The 15562-nt window shown below is 32.4% G+C and overlaps 1 protein-coding gene across 1 annotated transcript in view; it reads left to right on the top strand.

The window, feature by feature from the left end:
• LOC106467468 (ubiquitin-conjugating enzyme E2 variant 2-like) overlaps positions 1-2926 on the top strand; it is a 9068-nt gene extending 6142 nt beyond the window's left edge. Inside the window, exon 4 of the mRNA XM_013927826.2 lies at positions 1807-2926. Within this exon, the coding sequence (XP_013783280.1) occupies positions 1807-1947 (141 nt within the window). The 3' untranslated portion in view covers positions 1948-2926. The remainder of the gene's footprint in view (positions 1-1806) is intronic.
• Positions 2927-15562: the final 12636 nt, after the last annotated feature.

The following is a 15562-nucleotide window of genomic DNA, read 5'->3' as shown; positions in this document are numbered from 1 at the left end:
AGGTGTGAGGGATATGTTAGCAAATTGGATAGAAGAGTGGCTGGATGGAAGAAAGTAGAGGGTTATTACAAATGGAGTTCAGTCAAACTAAATTAATGTCATAAGTGGGGTACCTCAGGGCTCAGTCTTAGGACCTTTGCACTTTTTGTTTTACATCAATGATATAGATGAAGGGATAGTCAATAAATTACTTAAATTTGCAGATGATATTAAAGTCTTGGATGTTGCTAGCTGTGAAGAGGATGTTGCTGACTTACAAAAGGATTTAGATCATTTAGTGAGTTGGGCAAATGAGTTTTAATTATAATAAATGCAAGATAATGCATGTGAGTTATCATGATTTTATTTATAAGTATAATTTGGATGGGAATAAACCTTAATAGTGTTATGAAGGAAAGCGATCTTGGTGTAATAGTTGCTCAGTCTCTAAAGCCATCCAAACAGTATGCTGTTGCTTGTGGTAAGGCAAATAGGATTTTAGGTTGTATCTACAGAAATATTGAATACAAGTCTAAAGAGGTTATAATTTCATTTTACAAGTCACTGGTTAGGCGACATTTGGAATATTGTGTTCAGTCTTGGGCTCCTTACCTTAGGAAAGATATTGAATTATTGGAAAGGGTTACTAGAATGGTGCCTGCGATGGAGGGGTTGTCATAAAAGGAGAGGCTGGAATCTCTTATTGTTTTCTCTTGAAAAAAAGAATTTAGTGGGTAGGATCTGATTGAGGTGTTTAAGATTGTAAATGGAATTGATAGTGTTGATGCATCATTATTTTTCATGTTTAACAGTGAGAATAGTAGGACTAGGGGACACAAATATAAATTTTGGCAGGGTAGGTGTCATCTTCAACTAAGACAGTTTCATTTTTCTAACAGTTTGGTTGGCTTTTGGAATGGGTTGCCTTCAGATGTTGTAGAGGCAATAAATTTAAATGAGTTTAAGAAAAAGCTTTAATTGTATATGAATGATAAAGTCTGACTTTAAGATTTTTTAAAATTATTTTAATTTAGTTTAGAGCAGTGGTTCCCAGACTTTTGGTGATCACGGACTAGTAAAATTCCAAAAACATTTTCCGGGACTGACATTCCATATAAAATATTTGTTATTTACAAAATAATAGTAATAATTTTGAAAACAAAAAAGAAAAGGTGACTTTTAGTCATCATATATTGAAAGAAACGTAAGTAAATGTCGGTGCTTTCAACGGCCGAGACTCGTTGCGGACCGGTAGAAATTACGTCAAGGACCGGTACCGGTACACGTACTGGCATTTTAAAACACTTGTTTAAAGAATGTTACGGCTGAGATGGACCAATAGGTCCCATGTTGTCCCAAAACATTGTTATGTTATTATTTCCATAATTCTTAATATAATTCAGAATTTCTGTGGCCATCCCAGACACTTATCTTCAAGAATTCCTTTTCATGTGCTTGACCAAAAAATATTTTAAATGGAAAAAAAAGCGTATACTCAGAATTTGTTACTAATTTTTTCAGGGTACTAAAATATGTTATGTTTTATGGTGGTTGTAAAACTAAAATAACTATACTGGGTTACAGGACTATTTACTTACAACTTAATAAATGCTTCATTCTTTCTTTCCAATGTGCATGAAAATTTCCAGATTGATATGATGGATTGTTTTTAAAGATTAGGGTCTGCAGGATGTTAGCTTTGTTTTAACTTTAAAATAACATTTGTATGTATTTATGTATTTTTTTTTATATTTTTGATAGAATCGCAAAATATTTTGGTTTAAATTACACAGTATTTTTAATCTTTTTTTTTTTTTTGTTTGATAGGTTGAGAAAAAATCTATTACTGTGCTCAGTCGTTGGCAAAGAACGTATTCGATTAAGACGGTTCTTCAAGAGCTTCGTAGAGCTATGACACTGAAAGAAAATCAGAGACTTAGTCAGCCACCAGAAGGCTCTACATTTTAGCAAAAATAAATAAGAGGATATGCAGTTACGATTAGCAGATCATTGATCATGCAAGCACTTTGTAGTTCCTGTGCTACTTTGAACATAGGGATGTACAAACACAGGCAACAGCTGTTTTATAAAGTCCCCATTTTCTGTCTGTCTGAATTGTGGACCAGCTTGCTTCTCCAGTAATCAGTGGATTTGTTATATTCTGAGTTAAAATAATCTTCATTTTGTCTGCAAACTATAATTTTTACCCTCAGGTTTGACGGCAGTAAATGGGGCATGGAAATAAATAGGTTACAGCATCCTTTTGGACAAAGTTTTTATGAAGTAAGAAGCTAACACTTGTTTGTTTTTGTTGTTTTTTTCTTGATCAGAATACTAAAATGATCTATTTCCTGGCTATCAAATCTCAAAAAGTCATCATTAACGAGAAGAGAGAATTGGTGATGGTTTATAATATTCAGTTGTTTCTCGATTAAAAAAACAAAATTTCTGACTTTGGTGCATTGTTATGGTTTTATGCTAGACAAAACTATACTTAAAAATACTGAGAATATCATTTGATTAAAATATGTCCATTTGTAATATCTGTGTATAATTGTTTATATTGAAATTCAAGTCTTTTTTTGTTTTCCTAATTAATAATGAAACAAATATAACTTGATTAAATTCTTATTTCATAACTATCACCACCTGTAAACATCTGTTTTTCTCTCTTTTTTTTTTTCTAGTAAAAATTAATATTTTTATTTAGTATCAGTTGTTTCTCTCATTTTAAACTAATTGTTTTGTCTGTTGTGAGTAAAAAAATACGTGCTGTACATTCGGTATTCTCTTTTGATAAAAATTTGATTTTGTATTTATTTTTAGTTTGAACCTTTTAATCTGTTACTTTTAATTTGTGGGTATTAGAAAATTGACATCAATCAAGAGCTTTTAACGTGTATGTGAGATGGCAGTCAGTTGCTAATAAAGTTATTTCACTCCTTGAAAAATCTTCCTTTTTGTGCACCAATGTTGTAACTTCTTAGTATCACCTTTAAAATTAGATACATGTTTTTTACAGATTACATTCTAGCCTATTTTAAAAACTTTGTACATGAATGGCTACTGAAGAATGGTCTATTTTCTAAATCTTATGCATATCATTATTAGTAAGAAGAGGAGTGCTGACAGAAATAACTGTTTGTCCACAACTGCAAGATTCTAATATAAATTGGTTTTGAATGCTGTTACTAATCTTATGAAGGGTGTTTAATTATTCCATACTAATAAGATTGTAATACGTATACATTTTGTTTTACAGGTTGTTTGAAACATGTTTTGTTCTCCTATAACTCTTCCTTAAACAGAAAATAAGTTAGATGACTGTTGTATTTTTAGTATGGTTTCTATATTTATTATGTAGATGTAGAGAACATCTTTCCGTTATGCTATTTTACTTCATATTCAATTAAGGCAATTCTTCGAGAGCAACATAAGCTATGATGTTGAAAAAAAACAGACTTAGTCATCCACCAGAAGGCTCTATGTTTTAGCAAAAATAAATATGAGAAGATGCAGTTAAGATTAGCATATTGTGGAGCATGCAAATACTTTGTTATTCCTGTGCTACTTTGAATAAATGGATGTACACACAGGCAATGGCTGTTCTGGTTCTGGTTGTACAATAACTATTCTACCTGTTGTCACTGGAAGTTCAAACTTTGGTTTAGTAATTGCCATGAAATGTATAGGGATTTCCTGATCATTATTGATTTATAACAGCAGTAATGAACGCTTATAATTCAAATGGTATTAAATGTGTGTTTCTTGTTGATATTTATTTAAGTGATCCTATATCAGTCTTTTAAAGTAATGAGTTATAGATTCATTAGCATATAGGATTGTGGAACAACTCTGGATGCATGCTTTAAAGAACTAGAAGTAGTGTAAATTCAAGCTCTAATACATAGCTTAGTTAAATTACAAATCTAGTATCTAAATATAACTAAACAGACCATTCACCAAGTCTTTCTGGTGGCTTTCTTTTTCAAGGGTTATGAGATGACCTCTTGACCTGTGCTGTCTTGTCACTGGGTGGGGGGAGTTGGTACTGGTTCTTTCTTGGTAGTACAATGACTACCCCTCCTGTTGTCACTGGAAGTTCAACCTTTGGTATAGTTATTACCAATTAGTGCACAGGGATTTCCTGGTCATAGACTGTGAATTAAATTAGCTATACACATTATGAAGAAGTGGTCGTGACACAGTCATGGGGAAGGATGTAGGTGTAGCAGCCCACTGTCTGATGTTGATGTTTTAATTATATTTATAGAATCACAATAACTAGTGTGTTGGGGGTAAAATAAAAAGGTATTCAACCACTCCATGTGGTAAGATATTTTTAAGAAGTCTAATAGTTCGGATGCTGTTGCTGAACCTTTTTATCTTATTTTTGTAAGGGTTAATATTCCAAATAATATTAAAATATTCCATATATTATTATCCAGTGCAACAAAGTACTTGTAATATTTTATTCATTTTAACTATTCGTGGCGAATTCTAATCATGAGAAAACAATCGCACAGGGTGTCTACAAAGTGTTTGTAGTTAAGCCCAAAGTAAAGAATGGGCTATCTGTGTCGTGCCCACCACGGGTATCGAAACCTAATTTAGTATTAGAATTAGTAGTCGAGATAAAGAGTTAATTTCGAAAATGTTGTTGTTAGTAAGGAAACTGAAAACTAATCAAAACTACTACAGAAATTTTTACAAAGTTTAAAATAAATCCTATAAAAATGCATTTGTAATGCAAATACCAGTAAAATATTATTTTTCTAAAAAAGAACAACAGAAAGCCGAAGTTATGCCAAGGAAATAGAAATGAGTATTGTTGTAACGTGCTCTATCGTTGAATGAATTGTTTGGTAAAAATAATGCTAATTCCAGTACACGTAACAATAACAAATTAATTTGTTTCTTCTGTGACGTTTCCGCAGGCTACATTCACTTTGACACAATTTGTAGGCCTGAGTTCATAATCAACGTTGCTGACTAATAATACTGCACCTAACTTGAGTAGCTTTTATAGATAAACATTTAACTTCTTCAAGTAACTAAATAGCAGAATAAACGCGATACTTCTCATTTCTAACGTTGAATAACTTTTCTGCCACTGAACTGAATTACTGATTATTTTCTTATTCACTCATTCGCAAACGACTCATTCACTAACTCTGGTATTTCTTATGTAACCTTGTTTCTACGTATTGTATAAATCTTCTCGATTCTTAATTTTCATGAACTTTCTGGATGATTAGCAGATCCCTCTATCAAACATTTAAATTAAAGTATTGAATATATAGTTTACAACACTGCCTCCTTTCTGAATTACGAAGTTCCCCAAACAATCCTAAAACACAAATAAAACGGTACAATGTATTGCTCATTCCAACAACTACTTAACTTTGAGGTTTTCCTATCTTGCATTGAGAATTGTTCAGAATATCATATCACCTTGATACAGTCTAGTCTTATCAGCATTAACGTCATAGTGACTTTTCATTTTATCACAAGTCTTTCTCGAGTAAAGTCATATATGACAGCTTCATTCTTCAGATTCACGATAATTTTTCCAGCCATTAACCTCTCATGACATACCAGAGTGCTTGGCTTCACTATGCCCCAGTCAGTAGATGTTGATTTATTCATTCTTGGTGATACAATAACCACCCTTTCTGTTGTCACTGAAAGTTCAACTTTTAGTATAGTAATTGCCATGTAGTGCACAGGAAATTCCTCTTCATAGACTGTGAAGCGACTTGAAGCTAGCCTAACCTCTCATCCAAGTCTGTGCGTGAAGTTAGGGTCCAGTATACACTCTCCCTCAATGTGAATTACTTACACATCATGAGGTGTAGAGAATCTTCCTGGAGTAAAAATAGCTTTTACTCTTCCTCTTGTTAGGATTGTGTGTCCATTATTTGCATTAATCCCTCTGTTTTCTCGATCACTAGAGGCAATTTCTTACCTTTAATTACCAAATTGTGTTGAACTATTGTAGATGTAAAACTAATGTCAAACAACATACTTAAACATTTTCCATCAAGAAACTCGTGTACTTTGGGGCAGTTATTGTTCCCAGCTGAACTTCACACTATAAAACTAAATAAGTCCGATTTCCTGATATCTCTTTAGCTTTTAGTTGTTCTTTTAATCCGGTTGATATCTGAGACACATCCTCAGAGTATTGTCTCTTTGTCTTAATAACAGCTGTTGATTCTTTACATTCTCGGCTGTAATGGCCATTTTCCAACAATTATAACAGGTTCCTTTTATCAACATCCTTTGGAATGAGTTTTTATTCCGTATGGTTTTTGTCTACAGGCCCTCATAATATGTACTTTTGAAACACATATTTTCTTGTGGTTTATTTCCTCCATTCTGTGTAATTAGTTTCTAACTAATACTTTCGGTTTTTATAGGCTATCAACAGGAGGAGTTAATGTTTTAATAATACCTTATCTGATGATTCCATAACTACTAGATGGTGTTTTAGTTGTATTCAAGTTCCAATGCCAACTGGAGACCTTTCCTTTAAAGTTGTATTCTTATTTTGTTTCAGCCTAATTCTCAAATCCCTGTCTGTTATGGCATTTATAAGTTGGTCATGTGCCAATGAATCCACCGTTTTACGTGGAGCATCCAAGTAATATAATTGGACAAGCCTATCTAAATCTTCCGCAAGTTCAGTAAAAGCTTTATCTTTCCTCTATATCTTGTTCCATGATGTTGCTTTGGATGCTTTTATTTGTCACTTTGAACCTGTTGGTTAAGGCAGCTACCAATGTATGTGATATTTATTATGGCTTTCAGCTGGAAGGTTTGATTAAGGTCATTAAAGCTGGCTTTTTAAAATTGGTAGCGAGATGAATAATTTATTGTTTGCTATTCCAACCATTTACCCTAGAAATCATTTCGAATATGCCTCCCATAGTACCTTTTCATCATAGTCCATTTGTTTCTCAATTAACTAGTGTTGCTGAACTGCCCACCTATGTTATGGAACTTTATTTAGTAAGATCATGGCTTGAGTAGTCAAGAACAGTCCTACAGTCACAGGTGATGCAGCTGTAGTAGTAACAAGTGTAGACCAAATAGATTCTCCTATTCCATATTTAATAATAAATAGTGTTTTGGGTTCAATTTCTTGAGAAAATGCAGAAAGAGGTGGGACTGGTTTGATCTTTGCTTTTACTAATTCTTTTTCCAAATTTTTTATTCTGACACTGATATTACTTTGTATTTCATTGATCTTGCTGTTATAATTTATTTTCATATTATAGATGTCCATTTTCAGTTCTTCAGTTTTGTCATTACATTCATTCTGTACAGTATATTTGTCGTTTTGTACTTTTAACTTCATATATTTCCTTTCATATTTCTTTATTCCTCATGTACATCTTCAAAATTTCACCAATCTTGTCGTCAATCACACACATTTTTGTATTTAATTCTTATTGAAATATCACATTATATTATGTGTCTTTTTTATATATTTCTTCTCTTAAATTCCCATCACTTTCTTCTTGGTGTTCTTTTAATTTTATGTAAATTTCTTGGTTGTATTTTAAATTTCTACATCATTCTTCTCAGTCTTTTAATTTCCTGTCTCATTCTTCTTGATCTTCTTTTAATTTTCTGCTTTTTTCTTCGTCACCTTCTTGTTTCATCATCTCTGATACAGTTTTGATTTCACTTCTTGCCGGGGTTGTCATCTTGAAGTTTATATACAGTTTTACTTTATTTTCACCAAAATAATCCCACTTCTGACACGACTGTTGTAACGTTTGCTCTTACTGACTGGGTTCTTTTGGAGTATTTGGGAAAAATCGTGCCACGACCTGTTCATGTCACACTAACGATTTAATATATTTCTTCTATAGGCTATATAGAAACGTTAACTTCGACACAAGCTGTAGGTCTAAATGTACAAATAACATTGCTACGAAAATTGTGAGATGAGTGTTACATATGCTTAACCTAATTCTCTTCGGTATGTAAACAAACTAATAACTCAAAAAGTAACTGAATAGCAGAATAGACCTGATAACTCTTATTTCTAACACTATTTTGAATCACTCACATGTTACTCAATAACTTTACATTCATTTTGTTGACAATCAATTCATTATTCAATGAATACTTCACTAATTCTTATCCTCCAGTGTGTCTGTGGTAAATTTACGGACATGCAACGCTAAAATACGGGGTTCAGTTCCTCGTGGTGGACAGTATGTAGATGGCCTATTGTGTAGATTTGCGCTAAAAACAACCAAAGATACACTAACTCTCATATTTATAATGTACTCTTGTTTCTACATATTACAAGAACCTTCTCAATTCTTAACTTTCATGAACGTTCTAGATATTGCATCATAATGATTAGCTGCCCCCTCTAGCAAACATATAAATTAAAGCATTGTATCATTTAATTAAAAAACAATTTATACTAATGCTGCTGGAAGCGTGTTTTATGTAGCTGTAATAATTTGTTTTGTTTTTCGTTTTATATATACAGTATTTTTGTCTCACTTTTAAATTAACGTTTACTAAATTTAAGGCATTTGCTTGCGAAGGCATTTGCTCAAAATTTTGCTATTTAAACAATCTATTTTCACATCTGTGCATTTCTAATTTATGATTTTATGCAATTTCACGTATTGCTAATTACTTGATTAATAATTAAACAACAAATAGAACTGTTCAAAAGAATGGAAAATTAATAATAATCGGTGCTAGAGAATTAAACTGTCACAAACATTTCGATTAATTTGAACGAACTCAAGATATTCTGTTCTGTAAACATGTGCATCGCCCTCTACCGTATCCCTAGGCAACTGTAAAATGCTTATTGATCTGATCTCGTTCTGGCGAGATTCTTACAGTATAGTGTACACTGTACATAACGTTTAGGCTTAGACGTACGTCTTTTGAGCATGCCTTATTCATAGGCCATAGGGTCAAGTCACACATACTAGCTTAGCTTACGTTGGGTAGGCAGAATATCAACAATTTGGGATCATGCAAAAAGGTGGTAAGTTATTTTTTAAAATAAATTTATATAGTATTTTAGCACTGGAAAGAAACTTTTCTTATTACTGTGCAGGAAAGGAATGACTCTAGTCTAGACTAGCGGTAGCACTAGTTTATATATACTTTAATATAATATTTTCTAATGATTTAGTGATTTATAATAATAATAATATGTTATAATTGATTATTATACAAAGTAGAAAGTATATCTTGTAATACTAATATTGATTAACTAAAATAACATAAATTGTTTGTCTCGGAAGTGATCTCGATAGGCCAATTGACCTTCACTTTGCGTTTTCTTATGTACCTCTTACTAGTACTACTAGCCTTAGGCAGCAACTTGTGGATTAAATTTGGAATTTACTACCAGTACGACTAGTACTGGTGCATGTAGTAGCTTAATATAAATGTAAACAACACTAGGTACGATCTCTTTCAATATTTTTTATAGACAATCAACTTCCTGTGTTAGTACTTGATTTGTTGAAAGTTAAGATATTCCTGGTTTTTTATAACTTTTTTATGAAGCAAAAATTAGTTTGAATGTTAACAAGAATTCAAAAACTATGCGTAGTAATTGTTTTAAAGTAAGTACCTAAAATGTAATAAGAAATGCACACACTGACTTATTAAAAGTGTTTCTCCATTGTCTAAATTCATTTTTGGATGCAAAAGCTAATTAGTTTGTTCTTCTGCCCTGGTGAAAAAACTGGTGTAACTGTTATTTCTCCAGAATCTCAGATTTAGAATATATACATCTCTTTATGTATTTATGAATTATTACTATTTTAGTCTAAGAATGTATTGAAGGATTTTTCTATTTAAGATCAGTTTACAAATTTGTGACTATGAAGCTTATTAATAATAAAATTATTCCACTGAAGTTATGCTCACATAGAGTTCAGTTGTTGAAATAGTTAAATGCTTTTAACTAATTCATTTTATATAATTTTAGAAGGCTGTATACAATAGGCTAACTTGTATCTTTCAGTTTTCCCCCTTGAAATTTAAGTGTGGAAACAAAACTACCAAAAAATACACCACTGTTGGTTCTTGTAATAAAAGTAATGATTCATGCTGAAGAATTACATTTATTGACTGTAGCTGCTTAAAACTAACTTTTGGAACCTTGAATGTTTGCCTCCATTAAACCACAAAACTATGATAAATGCAGAATTATAACTTGAAAAGTACTTTTTGCACAGTGGTGAAGAAGCTTGGGAATAAACAAACTCTCTAGAATCAGTCTAGAAGCCCTTCTCTGAACCCTGTCCAGGTACTAAAGTACTGAACACTATAGTACATGTTCATAGTTTATTTGCTGTTACAAAGGAGAATTCTCCTTTGGTATTACTTTGTAGCATTGGATATTTTCAAAAAGTGCATTCTATGTACTAGTAAAATTCAGTTTTTACCAAGGACAGATGTCTTTTAATATATAGTGATGATAATAGATGATTCAGTAGTTTATCAATGATGGGGTTAGGGTTTGCCTTAACATTTCAGAAGTTAAAATTTTATGGTTTCCACAAAAAATTCATTAATTTTGCATTTTTAAATTTACTGATGCTACATGCACAAAGATGTAGATTTCAGATATTCTACAGCAATAATACAGTTTTTTTTTTATAAAACCATGGCTTTGAAGATCATTTCAGAAAAAAATATATCCAAAAGTAAAAAATTATAAATTTCTGCAATCATATTTGTTATAAGTACAATATCATTGTTTATATATCCAGAATTGGAAGAACTAAGATACAACCTAAACTACGAAAATATTTATTCAATGCTATGATACTATACAGAATTTTCAATTTAAACTATCTGTAATGAATATGCTTAGAGCTTTCCATGACATCCTATTTCCTATAGAGCTTTCTATGACATTCTATTTCTATAGAGCTTTCCATGACATCCTATTTCCTGTAGAGATTTCCATGACATCATATTTCCTGTAGAGATTTCCATGACATCCTATTTCCTGTAGAGCTTTCCATAACATCCTACTTCCTAGCTCACTTAAGTGGAACCCATCTTCTGCATATAATTCACCCTTACACTAAAAACTATCCTGTGGGTCCTACCAGCCCACCTGTTGCTCTAAGCATATCCCTGCTAGTCTTTCATTTAAGCCTTTGTTCCTTTTAAGTAACTCATTCCAGCATATAGTCTGAAAGGGCCTCATATCTTTTGCTATCCTTAAACCTCTGAAGGAGTCCTTCTGATTCACAGTTTCCAACATCATTTACTCCTAAATCTACTACAAAAGAAGAGAATGCTCCTTGATACCAGCAAGCAGGGGCAGACTGGCCAAAATAGTGGTTGGTGCAATCACCGGGCCAGTCTGACAGTTTTAACCAGGGGTTGGCTGCTGGACTATTGAATGAATATAAAGTTAGGATCTATAAGCTTTGGATGCAACAGTTACATAATTTCAATTAAGTCTTGACCCCCCCTCCCAAGAGGCTTGGACCAGTCCAACAGCCAAATCACCGAGCTACTCAAAGCTCCCCACCACCAGTCCGTCTCTGCCAGTAAGTAAAATTTCAAGTTGTAAACCTGAATAATGTTCTGTACTTTAGCATCTGGCAAGAAAATCCTGGTCCTATTCTTTCTGCACTCCCACTTCAAATAACTTTATCAGTATACCTAATGAGAGAGTTCCCCACTATGTAAATTTCTTGATCATTTCATTCATCATTACAAATAGCCAAAGATTCAAGTATCATAGAGACTGGTACCTGAAGGCTAACTAAACTGCTTTCTTAGCCCTAACTGAGTGATAAAGATTTATAACATGTTTTGTAGTTTAATTCATTTTTGCACACACATCCAAAATGTATTATATTTCTAGTCAGCATATTTTTCATATATAACTCTGTAATACTTGTACTTTCAATTGACTTTGTTTCGTTAGACTGTCATACTTATTTTGAAAACCATGTTTCTATTAGGAGTAATTGAATGACTTATACTTATTAAGTCTTATTTTTTATTACTGAAATAATCTCATTAAAAAAAACACTTTTCTACTACATCTGAAATGTTGGATTCTGTCGTGATTTTGAATGCTTCCTAGTTATTCTAGGAGTTATAAGTTTAACTCCTACTTATCTCTCTATTTTATTGTACTTTCTTTACTAATTTAACTTTCCTTGCCTGGTATTCTTCTAACTATTTTTCCTTCCTACTGCATTCTAATTGCAGATTATCCCAGTTACTCCTCAAGCAGGCGTTTCGGTGAGTACTATATGAAGAAAATACCTTTAAAAGTTCATAACAGTTCTTCATAAACATTGTTTCATACAGTTTGCTTAATCAAACCAGCAAGACAATGTATCAGTTACTTGCCTGTTTTTTCAGTAGTATATTTATGAGATAATACATAATTAACGAAACATTGTCTAGTTATCCAGCTTCCTTGAAGTCTGTCCTTGCACATATAGTGAACGGAGTCTCTTTCTGGATATACATGCTTCATAATGTACATGTAGACAGATATTATGCAGCTTTATACAGGATACTGTATGTTTTACAGGGTTAGAACATTTGTATAATATTTTAGTTTACATTTTCATCTTATGATAAAAGTGGTATTACATTTTGGTGAGTTTTTAAATCATTTTCATATGAATTGCTGAATCAAATTTTAGCAAATAGTTAAAAAACCAAAGCGTGAAATTGACAAACAATGACATTTTTTTTTAAACTAGCCCAGATGAAAATATAAAGCAAAAATGTCAATTTAGAAAGAATTGATCTGTTTTTATTAAGTTTTTCAATAATTGTTGACATATTATTTGAATGCTTCCTTGAGAAAGAGAATTGTAGCATCTGTTAACTTTTGCAAAGCAATACGTTGTATTTTAGTTAACAGACTACTTCGTGTGAACATCTTTGAATACAAACTTTCAGTTTTAAAAATATTTTCTTTTACTTTTCCTTACTTTTATGTTTAATATATTTGTAACATAGTATTGTGTTCAATCTGCTGTATTTCACAGTCTAGTTGTGTAATAGGAGCCATTTATATACTGTCACTACAGACAAATACATACACAAGTATTTGGTTTATTTTCCTTTATCGGCATCTTAATACTACACCTCTAGGTATCATGCTACATTTGAACAACTACAATATTCAAAGCACTGAGTTATTGTCTCTACCAAAAATAACTTGCCCATTCCAGAGTAGCTTTGCTGAAGGACATGTTTGTTTCACAGGAATGTATTTATCATTGGTCTCGTATTACATTACACACACACACACATATATATATATATATATGTATACTGATTATGTTTACTGTAGATGTTTGGCATAATGTTTGTTTGTTCCATTCTTCCACATGTTTTGAGTTTTAATTGAATAGAAATATTTTATTGAGGCCCTCTGCTCTTACAGGTTTAATTGTTAATGTGATCTGGAAAGTATTTTCCATTGTCTGCTGTATTAAACAATTTGGAAATGTACTTCACAAACTTACTTAGTTTCCCATTTGCAACACAAGGATGTAATGCAACTTTAAGATCAAACCTGTTATTAAATAAAGTTTTTAAAGAAACCTGATGTTTAGTATAATCGGTGGTTAACTTGAACTTGCATTCTGAACAACCTTTCATTTCTCTAAGTGTCATGTGACAACACACACACATGTGTATGTATATATGTTTATATAAGCATGATGTAGGTATGCATGCTCAGATTCTAGATTGTTTGAACTGTGGTTAGACTGCCCAACTCCATAATTGTACTTTGAATGTCACTTTTGCTGTTATAAGATAAATTATGGATAATCTTTCACTGTTGTGCTGTTTTCGAGTTGAAGGCTGTGTTTGAAATATAGTAATTTTCCCACTTTATTGCTGGGATCACAATAATTATAAGAAAAATTCCCAGATCAAAAAAGGTTTCATAACCTCTGCAATAAGGTATTTTCACCAGCCTCATTTTTATGTGCACTTGCCATACACATCATCACATTTTTGTGTTATAATATCATAGTAATTTAAAAGTTGTGAAAGCAACACTTCTGCTACTGTTGTAAATAAAGAAATTCCACTAAAGATTCCGTTCTTACACGCAGGTGACAAAACACTTTGCATTTATTTATAACCAATATTTTAATAATTGAATAGATATTCGATAGTCACAATTAAGTAAAAATCGTTCAATTCGAATCCAAACAGCATGCTGATAAACGAACTGATATCATTGGAAATCTAATAGTGATGTGCAGAGCATTGTGCAAAAAACTAAAACCAGTATCAGAAATTTGTATCTGCTAATGGTGAAGAGGCAAAAAAACTAAGGCAAGTATCTGCTAATAGTGAAGAGGCAAAAACTAAGACCAGTATCAGAAAATTGTATCTGTTAATAGTGAAAGGTATCTGCTAATAGTGAAGATGGCAAAAACGAAGGCAGGAAACGCTGATGTTTTCAACCCTTTTCCCTTCGTCAGGTGATGATTTGAAGTTCTTTACACGAACCAGGCTTTCACTTATCCCTGATTGTCAGGTTTCCATGCATTAGTGTGGAGCCTTGACAAACGTTTCTACCTGGTCCCCAACTAGCAACCCAAAACAATGAAATCTGTTCCACAGCAACCCTTTATCAATATTTATTTGAGAACATTTTGATATAGATATTTTGCTTGTATTAAGTGATTAAATAAGTAAGATGCTATTTTGGTAAAGTTGTATTTCCTACCGGAAGTGGCATTTTCCAGTGGTGTTAATACGTGCCACCAACTCCCTCCTCTCCGGCCCTTGGAGATCTGAGGCTCACCAAGCAGCTGTGCCGAGTAACTTCCAGCTCAACTTTGACCTGATCATATGATCACTGTTGTATTTTTTTTTTCAAGATAGTCGAGTGTGATCAACCTACGATGATCGACAGTAAGTTTTATTGAATGGGGAGTGATATAACTTTGGCCGTCTTTACTTCTTCAAGTACAGTAAAAGCTTTGATATCTGGCATCTTCGCATCCGGAAAGCTATTTGTAACCGGAAATGTAGTTACATTTTCTCCCGCAGGCAAACTCCAGTAGTTGGTTTTGCTTGTACTGTGTTTACTTTATTTGTAAATATTTATTACATTCTCAAGTTATGGCTTTTGCGATATTTATTATTGTTGTGGATGGTGTAGAAATACTGTACTTTAGAACATTAACGAGGTGTCAAATTCTTCCTGTAAAATATTGTAAGGGAAACGCTTTCGTAACCGGAATTTTCGCATATCCGGCTGTGCCCAGGTCCACCAGGTGCCTGGAACTAAAGATTTTACTGTAATTAAACATTTCTATTAGTACATCGTAAAGTGAGTTTGTTATAGAGCATTTAAAAAAAACACACACAAAAAAACGTAATATTAGGTAGTCAAGAAATTAATGTCGCTTTTATTTAGATGAAAAACCCGAACAACTTGTATATCAAAACAAAACAGTTATTTAATGAAATAGTCTCCATTCTTATGTATGATACTTTTCCATCTTACAACCAGGTTGTTAATGCCCTGATTAAAGAAATAACTTGGCATTGAAGC

This window comes from Limulus polyphemus, unplaced genomic scaffold (assembly GCF_000517525.1).
Source record: "Limulus polyphemus unplaced genomic scaffold, Limulus_polyphemus-2.1.2 Scaffold2625, whole genome shotgun sequence".
Taxonomy (NCBI): Eukaryota; Metazoa; Arthropoda; class Merostomata; order Xiphosura; family Limulidae; genus Limulus; species Limulus polyphemus.
This window is presented reverse-complemented; position numbering and strand designations above follow the sequence as displayed.